This window comes from Notamacropus eugenii, chromosome 3 (assembly GCF_028372415.1).
Source record: "Notamacropus eugenii isolate mMacEug1 chromosome 3, mMacEug1.pri_v2, whole genome shotgun sequence".
Lineage (NCBI taxonomy): Eukaryota > Metazoa > Chordata > Mammalia > Diprotodontia > Macropodidae > Notamacropus > Notamacropus eugenii.
Window position 1 is genome coordinate 293,510,287 of NC_092874.1, and position 12,471 is coordinate 293,522,757.

At 49.2% G+C, this 12,471-nt stretch overlaps 1 protein-coding gene across 1 annotated transcript; it reads right to left on the reverse strand.

Moving 5' to 3' along the window:
• Positions 1–886: 886 nt before the first annotated feature.
• On the reverse strand, positions 887–12,462 carry TXN2 (thioredoxin 2). Its single transcript, XM_072655935.1, has 4 exons — positions 12,177–12,462; positions 9,101–9,357; positions 7,716–7,839; positions 887–1,604 (listed from the first exon to the last, which is right to left on the reverse strand). The coding sequence occupies exons 2-4, from the start codon at positions 9,355–9,357 to the stop codon at positions 1,488–1,490; spliced, it is 498 nt and encodes a 165-aa protein (XP_072512036.1). The 5' UTR covers positions 12,177–12,462; the 3' UTR covers positions 887–1,487.
• Between the last annotated feature and the right edge of the window lie 9 nt (positions 12,463–12,471).

Sequence of the window (12,471 nt, forward strand, 5' to 3'; positions counted from 1 at the left end):
AGCAACTAAAATAAAAATCATCTGTAAATCAACCAAGGGTCAGTATCAGATAAGCAACATAGTGGAATGGAAAGCACCTCATCGAAATCCTGCTCCTATCATTTACTACTTCTGTGACCTTGGGCCAATCTCTTCATTGAGCTTGTTAACTCATCTGTCTCTTCCTGGTCTCAGCCTGTGATATTATGGGCCAAAATGGCAGCTCAACGGTTCTGTGGATAAGAAGGCAATGGGGGCACCAGCCAGTGGACGCCAAAGCAGCGGAGGGCCCCATAACTGGGAGACATAGCCTTTCTGGCTACCGTGGAGCAGTACCCCACAGAGACAACGATGCAGGGAAGACGCAAGAGCATAAATGAAAGGCCAGACAGATCTCATCAGAGAACCTCCTGCGGTGGGAAGGGAAGGGGTGGCAACCAACAAACCAAGATAGAAAGCAAGGACATTGGTGGGCTTGTCCAGCTTTAATTAAAAGGCTCAGGGTGGTGGGAGGAGGGGATGGTGCATATTTTTGTAAACAAGGTAAGAAACCAACCAGATAAGGAAACAAAGACTAGACCCCAGACCACGAGAGGGTTAAAGTGGATGGTTCAAAAAGGATGGAAGGTGTTTCTGCTGCTCAGCCCTAGAGTTTTATTTGTTTGATTTGTCCACAGTTAAACCTCCTACTCATAAAACTGGAGGCCTCCGATGCTAAGGCAGGGTTTTAGGGCTCTTCCAGCCTAATGAGCTTTATAGAGCTCCTCCCCTCCTCCAGTTCCTGCTCTTACCCCCTTGCAACTGGAAAGGAAAGGGGAAGTGAGGGAAGTCTCTCATAGATGGTGATGGTGACTAAGAAATTTCAGGGTGTACCATGGGGTCTGTTCTTCACAGTGGGAGGTAGAAGTGATCAGTAAAGCTCTCTTTTATTAGAGACCTACAAAAAATGAGAGAATTTTACATACACACACACACACATATATATATATATGTATGTACAACTCTCTTTTCTTTTACAAAACAGCATCAGAGGAGAAAATGTGGCAAGTAGGTCAGGCACAGGGTCAGAGCCTCTGTGATAAAGCACAGATACCAGAGGACAAGGATCAAAATTTCACAGTCAAAACAGGGTAACCCCACTATTTAGTAGTCCTGCTGAAACAGGTCTCTTTCCAGTCTCCTCTGGACATGGCCACAATTGGGGCCTAGGTTAGGGTGGAGTAGGTGCTGTGGATGGGAGGAGGGGAGTAGGGATCAAGCATAGGAGGGCAAGGACACTCCAAGCCCTCATCCCCAGCCCTCTTTCCCACAGTTAGCAGCAGCACCACTTCCTTAAGGACCAGTCCTCTGCAGTTAGATAACTGGGAAATGTTCTTGGTTCCCAAGTTTGGAGATGAACCCTTCCCCAGAAAGACACAGAATGGGACAAGGGGGCTAGACAGGTAGGGACTGGAAAGGAATAGAGTTCTTCTAGGAGGGCCCCAGGGGAAAACAAAAGCAGGCCCAGCTCAGCAGCCAATTAGCTTCTTGAGGAAAGCCTCCAGCTGGTCTTCATCTTTGATGCCCACAAACTTGTCCACCACGTCCCCATTCTTGATGGCCAGCACAGTTGGCACAGCAGAAACCTGAAAGGGGTGGGAACAAGGGGGATAAAGGAGATGACATTATTTCAAGGCTAGAGAATGCGGGCTAATTTCTAGTCTGAGAGTTCTATAGGGTGGACAGTGCTGGGGCAATATTCAAGGTTATCACCAAAGTTGGAACAAAATGACGTCCCTTCCTTTGGGAAGTGCCACTTGGGCAAGAAAGTCCCAGAGCTCTGGGGTTTCCCCAATGGAAAAATACTTTCCATTCAAGCTCCCAGGATTTACCCTTCCCCCTGAAAAAACACATACTGACTCATCACCCAGTGGTTTGGCCGAAGGCATAGCACAGAGGAAAATAACTGCCACTACAAAGACCAGCTGCAGGATGGGGGAATGGGAAGAGAGAATGTAGACAGGGGCTGAGAGAACTTGGAGCAGTGCTTGACTGAACTTTCTTGCTGTCCCAGAGGCAGAGAGAAAAAGACAGTATGATGTGAGATCAAATGAACAGAAGGTATAGCTCATTACTGTGAACCAAAACAGAGACACTAGAATTCAAATCTGGTTGAGGAATCCATGGAAAAGTCTTCTGAAATCCTGGGTTCTAAAGAGAAGGGAGGAAAAGGAAGGCTCAGCTACGCACCTTGGCAATGGAGAGGAAAGGCGATATAGAAATGACTTAGAAAAAGAGGCCCAGATGACCCAGGCAAGGTTTTCATTAAGACAACAGACAGCTACCTTGGTGGCAGTGTGGTCCAGAGTAGTGCACATGGCGGAGGAAGCCTGACTGAGGTCACTTACTTCTACATGACCCTATGTCAGTCCCTGCACCAACCTGAGCTTCAGCTGACTCATCTGTAAAAATGGGGACAATATTGTCACATCTTACCTCACTAGGTTGTTACGATGTTCCAATGAAATAATGCTTCTAAAGCTCTTTGTCAGAGGTGACAGGCTATACATTCACAAGCTATTATTGTTAGATCCGCAAACTAGTGACAAGAGGCATGATGCCTGCCTCTCAGAGTCTGAATGCTGAAGAACAAAAGCCCCAACATGAACATCTATTCTTTCCCATAGATGTAGTGGGAACCAAGTAAGCACAAGAGTTAAATGCCTCAGGAGTCAGACGATCAGGTGAATGCTGCCCTTCAAAACCACCTGCCAGATCAGTGGTTTTTAATCTCTGAAGTGTCCTGGGCCCTTGGGCAGTCAGGCTGGGGAAAAGGCCCGTGGACTCCTGCTCAGAATCCTGGTTTTAGGGGCACAAAATAAAATATAGAGGCACACAAAGAAAACCAGTGATACTGAACTAGTTATGAAAATATTTTCAAAACAGGTTCATGGAGCCCTGGTAAAGAACTCATCTGTGAGCTGCTAGAGGGCAGGAACTATGTGGAATTTTTGTATACACCCAGTGTCTAGTACAATGCCGCCTTTCACATAGTGGACGTTTTAATGTTTGTTGAATGAATGAGAGTTTGCTGCGAGGAGGATCTGTGATCACTTCATTAGGTGTCATAGCTCAAGAGTGTGTGGACTCCTCCAAGGCAGCCGATGAACTGCATGCTATAATCAGCTGGATTCACTTTCCCCAACAAACCTGGCTGTGTGATATCTAGCAATCCCCCAAAAGGAAAAGACTGGAACCCAACTGAGGGGATTCCAAAGAATGCATTTCAGGCCCAGAAGCGTTCCTTACAGAGGAATCTCAGAGATGATCTTGGCCAACCTAGACGAGTGCCCAACCTGAAAAACGATAACCATGGTAGGATGAGGGAAAACACTCTCATTCTATGCCTAAATTCTGGCACATTTATTCAACATCACCTCAGTGTCACTGTGATTTTATCAAAACCCATAGTACAAGGTATATTTGGTCAGCAAGGTTTTCAGATTTTTCAGACTTCAGTGAACTAAAGCCCCATGATATGTTTGTGAGTTACCTGAATAACTGCCTGACTGTTGGGCAGAAAGACATTCCCAGCAATGATTGCTCAGGAGAGGCTGAGGCCTTGAGCCTACTCTTTGGCTGCATCAACTTTTGCCTAATCCTTTCAAACATGGCACATTAACTGGAAGCAATCATGAAATGCAGGAGGCAGCTGAGATTGTCCAAGTCTCCCAGGAGGGAGGAGCTGGGGGGCCACAAAGGCTCTGAAGGCCCAGGCTGGTGTTGGCGATTGTACCTTCAACCCCACCCCTTTGCAGTTTCCATTCTAGGCTTCATGGAGCTCTCCTGAGCATATGATTGGGTAGGTGGGCACTTAAAGTGCCAAGAAGCCTGCACGTGCCCCAGCCCTCTTCCCTGCACAACCAATGACCAAAAAAGGCTGTAGATGCTGATCCAGGGAGATTTGTGTGTCAGGCTTGGTTCTTAAGGGCCTGGCCTCCATGGGTTGCTCTTGGGCGCTCTCTTGTGGTAGTCTGAGGCAGCCAGTGACCTCTCCCCAGCTGCTCCTGGAGCAGGGATCATAAGGACTGAAGACCCTTGGGCATCCCCTCCAATGAGGAGATCCTGTGATTTAGTCACACAAGTGAGGATGCTGACCACCTGCAGGGTATCCAAAAGATGACCATACACTCTATGGATAAAGCAGGGGCCTTGGGGGCAGGGGCCAAGGTCCTGGGAATGGCCTGCACTTTAAGTCATGACATGATCTCAGTTTCCTCCATGTAAAATAGGGAGGCTTGGCTAACTGGAGCTATGATTCTACGTTCTAAGGCCCCAGGAACATGAGACTGGTCCCTGGAAGAGGCCACTTAGTATGACCTTACATTGTACAGTTAGTAACCAGCAGAAATAGGAACCAAATTGAGGCCCTCCTGCCTCCAAATCGAGGGCTCTTTCCATTTCTGATAATCTACATTCGAATCCAGGTCTTGCACTAATCATTTCCCTGCTCACTGGTGTCTCAAGGGAAAAATGATTAGATACAAATCCATCAATCTGTTCTTTCACTCAGGTGGGAAAGCTCTTGCCCTAAATGCCTGCTGGGGATGCCAGCAGAACCTTCCCTGGGCATTGAGATCACTTAAAACAGACCATGGCTTGACTAACTGCAGGAACAGAGGAGCCCATGGAGCCTGGAGGAAGATGGGAGTCCAAATGCCAGCTTCTCCCATCTGCTTACAGTGACCCTGGCCCAGTTAATTTGCCTGAGACTCAGTTTCCTCATCCAAGCAATCAAAACCACTCTCAGACTGCTTCCTTCACAGTTGACATGCATCATGGGATAGCATATTTGCTCTATAAACTACAAAGGGATGAGATTTCAGTCATTAGTACTCTATACTTAGCCCCTAACGAGGCTCCCTCACACTAGGTTCAGGACAGACAGCTCTACTGATGCCTTGCAGGGCTCATCCACCCATTTCAAGAGGCCTCTAATACAGACCCAAGCGGAGAGCCGAATTAGCACAAGAACACAGAGGTGCCATCTGACTGAAAGCAAGGTCTGAGATCAACATGGCATCCCTGCTGAGGAAGGAGTGGGAAGTGGAACACAAAGAAATATCATGTCTTTTCCAAATGAACAGCTCCATGCATTTATCAACACCCTTGGAACAGGAAGGTTCTTAGGATTTACTACAACTGAAACAAGGTCAGTTCCTGCAATGCCACCTCCATTCTCTCTCACAATTGAGACTCTCTGCTGGGAAGAGAGAAGCCAGCGATGGGGAGCACTTCTCCACTGCCTTTTACAAAGCAGTCACAGCCCCCTCATCCCTGGGTGGGCCCCATCCCTCTGTTCCGGGTGGTCCCAATGCTTCTTCTGCAGGCGTGGGCTCTGCTCTGGGTGAGGGGCAGACCAGGGAGATCCACCCAATCCCTGCACATCAGTTTCACGTTCCCTAAGCCCAGAGCAAGCAGAGAAACAGAGGCTTCATGGTGTAATGGAGAGAGGACTAAGAGAAACCTGGCATCAAGTTCTGGGGTGACCCTGGGTTAAGGCCTTTACCTCCCTGAAGCCTCAAGTTTCCAATCCCTGTGCTCTCTCCATTGCAAGATTGTGATGACAAATGTTCTTGTGACTCTTAAGGGGCTTGATGAGTATAAGCCAGGTAGATCTGTCTTCCACATGGAGGAGGAGCACAGGCTCTCTGAGGTCACAATACAAATTTCAGGAAAAGCTGCGATGAGCCAGCCTCGTGAGGAGAAGGTTGAGAAGTCCTGTCTTAGCACCCACTGGCTGCATGAGCCTGGGCAGTCCCTAACACTCCCAGTCAGTGCTGAGCTGCCAGCTGGCCTTGGTGAAGGTAGTCTACACCCCCAGTGCTCCCTACATGGACATCACGAGTCCTGAACACACACCAAAAAGGGGGGGGGGGGGGAGAGGAGAGATGGACGGAGAGAGTTCTCTTTTCCGATGATTTATGATGAGAAAACAAGTCTGGGCTCTGGATCAACCTTGAAAGCCAATCCTAAGTAGTTAATCTATGTTGGGTATGAGGAAGGGTTTGAACAGCTTGAAGGTGAGAAGATTTGGGAATGATCAGGAGCCTAATTCTGCCTGCAGCGTGGGCTCTCTTTGCTCCCATCTCCGCCTGGCCAGCAGCCACAACAAAGTCCTGCTGAGATGGGGGGAGAGGGCAAAGGGCAGGACAACAGGAATAATAAAGAGAAAAGAAGTTGTTGCTTTATTCAGGGAAAATCCGAGAAAGGAACTGGTTCTGGAAGTAAGAAACACTTGAGAGATGTGGGCTGAGTGTAAGTCAGGACATCCTGGAGCCTGGGGGGGCATGCTGAAACACAAGGCAAAGAATGTACACACATTCCAAAGCTCAGAGGGGGTCTCCCTCCCCCCTCTGGGGAATCTGCTGAGGATTGTGAAATCTCAAGTTGGGCAGCTGGCCAAGGCTACATCCACCGTGGGGGCAGGGGAGTGGGCTTGGGTCTCAGAGAACAGATGAATGTTTCTGAGGATATGGGGGGAGGGGAGGAATCTAGGAGGGTCTGAGGAAATGCACCTAAATTCCAGAAATGTAGGGAACCGTTTAACATGCTAATCATGCATCTCAGCCTGGCCTCAGAGGGCAGAACCAGGAGCAGTGGGCAGTTATGGGGAAGGCAAATGTAATTCAGCTGAACGCAAACCTTCCTAATGACCATGGGATCAGGAAGAAGCTGGGGTGACCAACTGTCAGAGATGCGGTCTCAGAGCTAGGCAGGCCTAGACTCTCCTTAGGCAAGTGGCTTCAGCTGTAATGTCTGCAACCCTCTAAGAGTATAAATCTCAGAGAAGGTGCAAGCCTACACTGGTAGAGGTCATTTCCTTATGGAAGGATTCTCTATCTCAGTGAAATCACAGATCTAGTCCCTATTTCTTCCAATGCCCAAATTCCATGATTTTCAGAAAACTTTAGTCTGTGAACTGAGATTCACCTTCTCATTTGACCAGAAAGAGGGGGTAGATAGAAGATACAAGCAGGGAGGGGGAAAGGAATCAAGAATCATCCTTCTTCCTGATGTAGGATCTCAGCCATCTGCCCTCAACAAACTACCAGGCTGAAGCTCAGGGACTCAGATCCTCTGGCTTGCTGCTGCCCCCTGGACTGATCACTGCCCCAGGCCTACCTAGAGTCACTCTGCAGCCCAGGGGAGACACATAGACGATCACAGGGCAGCTCCCCCAGGACTCTAAGGCTCCTTGGCTGTGCAGGGGACAATGGTCATCAGAATCTTGGCTGCTGGGGGGTGAGGGGATTTGGGGAGATCTGTTTCTGGGATCAATGAATGCTCTTTACAATATGATACAAGATTTTGTTCAGAGAAGCAGTAGGAGTGAGTGGTGTGACTGCTCTTCATTCCAACCCTTCCAAGAGAGCACTGAAACACCTCAGAAGGGCATCCTCCTGCAGGAAGGTCATGACAGAGGGACAAGTCAGAAGATCTCAGACTTCGGCGAGCTCATCCACTCCTGCCCTTCTCAGAGAAGCTTTAGGTCTTCGAAAGGGTCAGAAAGGGTTGGTACAGTGGCCCTGATGCCTAAATCAAGAATACTGGGAACATCAAAGACCCTAACTGGGCAGGGATGTGTGGGGAGGGGGATGAAACTACAGACTGCCCAACCCCATCCCGTGGCTCAGGGAGCAGGAAGGGCTCTGTGTATTTGGGTTCCAGGGTTGCTCCTAGCACCCGTTCCATACCTCATACTCAATGGCGAGGTCTGTGTTGTCATCAATGTCCACCTTGGCCATCAGCACCTTCCCCTCCTGCTTTGCCACCATTTTCTCTAACCGGGGTCCCAAGATCTTGCAGGGGCCACACCACCTCAAGAAAGGGAGGAAAGGAAGCATCTCTGTCAGACATGGCTGGTCTCTCTCTCTTTGCTTCCGGTGCTCCAAGGGAGGGTTCTGTGGGGACCAGGGGCAAGCAGGGTAACTAGGATGTGATGGGGATGAAAAACCAAAAATTATGCATAAAACCTTTAAAAAAGAGGTGTCTAAAGTGAGATAAGGAAAATCCAGCAACTCAAGTCTCAGCTTCAAAGACTTCTCAGGGAGAATGTTTGTCCTCTTGGGAAGTAGCATCAAAACTGGGAGCCCTGGCTAAATATTACCAGGATAGGTGCCCAAGCTGACTATCGGAAGGTGACCACACAGCCTTGGCCTTGGCCTCTGATTGTCAATGAACAGGGCTCCCCAAGAGATGGCTTCACCTTACTTAGTTTACCTCCAACACCAAAAGGGAGACTGGGTTCAGTCAATGAGCCCAAAGGCAACACCAGAGGCACAAAAAAGGAAGGGATGCTGTGATCCAGGGGCTTTAAATTCACTATCCCTGGCAGCAGCCTGGGAGCAAGGTCTTGTTACTAAGCACAACACTTTCTTAGGGGGAATTGCTTATCACAAATCACTGTCACATCACAAAACACTCACCAATCCCTCAGATTCAGGGATTTCAATCAAAGAACCCTTAGAGCCCAATCTAGAAAATATTATCTCCTTGGACAAATGAGGAAGAGAGTGAGAGAGAACAAAACATTAAGAGAACAAGTCAAGTGTTTGGCAGAGATGGAGATCTCGGGAGGCGTCCCAGGTTCTAAATCGTGAGCACCTCCAATTCTCACACTTTACTCACTAAGAGGGGTCTAAAGAACTCCCCTTATATGGCCCCAAGGATTATAAAGACATTAGACCAGGCTTCCAAGAGAGGCCAGGGGTGCTTTAAAATCTAAAAACAACAAGTGAACACACAACCAACATCTTGCTGAGGACATCTCCATCCAGAGTCAAATCAGTGGGAAGGCACTGATAAATTTTCATAGGCCTTTCCCAGTTCTGAAGAGCAGGAACTTAAATATATGGGAGGCTTATCTGTAAGGTTATTAAACCGTTTGGAAACTCAGGAGGCCAAATGCTGCCCTCTAATGGTACTTTGGACACACTTTAAAAAAAAACAAACCCATTTATTCAAACAGAGTAATTCTGAAAAGTATTCCAGAGGAGGAGCCCTGGAAACATGGTAGAGTTCATGGGACAGTGAACTTAGCACTTAAAGAACCTACCCTCTGCATATGCCTGATACTCACTGTGCATGGAAATCCACAACTACCGGGGTCTCACTGTTGACAACTCTGTCCTGAAAGTCAGGCCCATCCTGGACATTAAAGGTGATGTTGGAGATCTTGGTGGTGGAGAATGTCCGGACCAAAGTGGGCACAGTGGCAGGTCTACTGGGGCTGCCCTGAACTAGAAAGTCAGGAGGAAGAGGTGCCCAGCGACACTGAGGAACCTTCCTGGAGAAGACAGGGGCCAAGAATCTCCTGAGGACCATACGCTGAGCCATCTGCAAGAAGGAAAAATGGAGAACAGGGATTTGTGAAGGCAGTCAACTGAGGCAAAACCAAAGCTGCCAAGAACTACAAAGGGAAACAGAGAGTAAGCCTCCCAGAAGGGTCCAAATACAAGGCAGGGGGATGCCCAAAAAGAAGAGGGAAAGGGAAAAAAGGGTGATCAGCAGAAGAGCACATGAAGGGATAAGCAGAAGGAAGAGTGAAATCAGAAGGCAAAGGAAAACAAAGTGCAAAGAACTAAGACATAGGAGGAAGGTGTGATCTGGGCTGAAGTTCTAGCTTTAGGGTGACTTTGGGCAAACTTTCCTTATCTGTAGAATGCGGGGGCCAGAAGGATTTCTGGGAAAGGAGATGGAGGAGAGGGAGAGCTCAACTCCAAAAGCCCAGAGATTTGCCAGTGGCTCCTGTGTGTCAGCTCTGCTGGGCCTAGATACAAAGAGACAACACACCCAGCAGCTTCCTTGGAGGAGCTTAGTCTGCTGGGAGGGTGCAAGAGTCAACAATAAATGGCAGAGAAGGCAAACATCCTATCTGGACAGAGGAGAAATGTACACAAAGTGCTCTAGAACAGTATGAGGAGATCCTGAGATGCCGGAGCTGGAAAGGGCCTTCAGGGATCGTCTATTCCAACCTCCTTTTGTACGGCCAAGGGCACTGAAGCCCAGATGGGGAAAAGACATGACCTGAGGCAGATAATCACCAGATCCACAAGTATTTATTAAGTACTCACTACATGTCAGACCTCACTAGGGGAGAAGAACAGGAAGATGTGCAAGGAATTTACATTCTAAGGGGGAACACAAGTAACAGAAAAACACACACAGGACAGAAACAAAGTTAATAGAAACAAATATATAGAGTAGTTAAATACAGAGTAAGGTGGGGAGGAGGGCACCAGCAGCTGAGAGAGGAGGAAAGGCTTCCTGCAGAAGATGCTGCTTGAACTTGGTCCTCAAAGGAGAGGGAGGCTGAGGTGGGGAGAAAAGGAAAGCATGCATTCTAGGCAGGCCCATGCAAAGGCAGGGAAGGAGATGTGACAGAGAGAAGGCCAAGCCAAGGGCGCTGGCAAGTCTATAGTACTTTAAGGTTCTTTACATAAAACACCTAATGTGTTACCTCATTTGATCCTCACAATAACCCTGGGAGGGAGGTGCTCTAATTATCACTCTCATTCTACAGTTAAGCAAACTGAGGTAAACAGAGGCAAACAGAGGTAAGTGATGGCCAGTATCACACAGCTAATTAGTGTTTTCCCAACTCCAATCCTGCACTACCCACAATAACAAATGAGACAGGAAAGATAGGCTGGGACCAAGTTTCACTGGGATTTAGAAGCTAAAGGGTTTATATTCTCTCTTAGAGGCAATAAAGATCCCAGAGGGCTGAGGAGGGAATCATGGTCAGAATGACGCTTAAGAAAAGTTACTTTGGCAGCTGTGTGTAGGATGAACTGGAGAGGTGAGACCGGAGGCAGGCAGACCAGTTAGAAGTCTGCAGGCCAGAGGTGATGAAGGCTTGAATTAAGGGGTGTGAGAAGGGGTCAGATGGGAGACATTTCAGAGGCTAAAATAGCTAGATATGGCCCTCAGTCACACAAGTTACAGGAGATTTGAACACAAATCTTCTATCTCCAACACAAGGAGAGCTTGAGAACCATGTGTAAATCCTGGCTCTTCCTTCTGAGGCAAGTCATTTAGTGGATGGAGGGATGGGCTAGGAAAGCTGAAGCTGAAGATTCCATCAGGTTTCTAAGGTCCCTTGACCTCTAACTGTATGAAGGCACCCCTATAGGGCAGGTGAAACTAACCAAGGGCTGGTGAACTTTTTAAAAATTTTAATTCTATAACTATTGCAATAAAATTGGTTTCCTTGGTAATCCTAAGTACCTTATTTAAAAACACAATTCTGAGAAGAGGTCTGTAGGCCAAAGAGTCCAGAACAAAAAGAATTAAGAACTCCTGTTATGCAAGATCAGATCAAATGAGATAATATGGAAAGTTGTGTGCCAACCTTAAAGGGCCGTATAAATGCAAACTATTACAATTACTATAGGAGCGAAAACTTGATTGAGGTCACACGGTTCCACCCTCTCTTTTTTACAGATGTGGAAACTGAGGCCCAAAGAGACATGACTTGGCCAGATACAGGGCATTTACTACATGCAAATCACCCATAAGGATGCTTTCATTCTACTGGGGGGGACCATGGTCAACAGGCAGGAAATTTGAGGAGGTGAACACTGTGTGGTGATGGAACCAGGCTAGGAAAGGCTTCTTGTGTTAGGGGGCTCCTAAGGAAGGGTTCTAAGGGGCAGAGATCAGGAAGTAAAGCGTGAAGGTTTGGGGGGACGGCTTAGGCAAAAGCACGGAGGGAGGAGATGGGCATTTGGCCGCAAATATAGAGCACGGAAGAGAGTAAGGGTCACTGCAGTCCGGGGGCTATTTTTTAAACAACAAACGTTTAAGGGCTGATTGACTGGCCACCCCCGGGGTCCAGCTCAGGGCCCGGCACGTGGAAGGCACGGAAGCGAAGCCTGCAGGTTACCGGGAGTGCAAGCAGGGGCCGGACCAGGCACGGCCTTGAATGCCGAGCTCAGGAGTTTGCACCCGGGTCCGGAGGGCGGGTAGGGGAATCACGGCAGGCGCGTGAGCAGGGACAGCGTGACCCTGAGGACCGGGGAACCAGAGTTCCGGGGCGGAACGTGGGGCCCGGGGAGGGGAGGGGGCCGCCAGGGCGGGCGGACCCGGGAGGAAGCTGGCCGCCGCCCGCCGCCCGCCGCCCAACCCGGGGCTTCCCCACGCGCGCCTCCTACCTCCCTGCGGCGCGAGCGCGACCACGAGCTAGAGCGAGCGGACGCCCCCGGGCCGCCCTACCCTCCAGTCTGCCTCCGCCTCCGCCCCCAGCGGCCCGGCCCGGCCTGGCCCTGCCCGCCCGTCAAGGGCACGGCGAACGTCACTTCCGTTCCGGGGTCGGGCTTGCGTCACTTCCTGCAGCTGCCTCCCGCTTTCCCCAGAGAGGGGAGGGGAAAGGAGGACGGCGCGAAAGGAGGGGGCGGGGCAAGGCGCCGCATGCGCACCACGTAGGAAGTGGCGCTAGCCGTTAGAGAC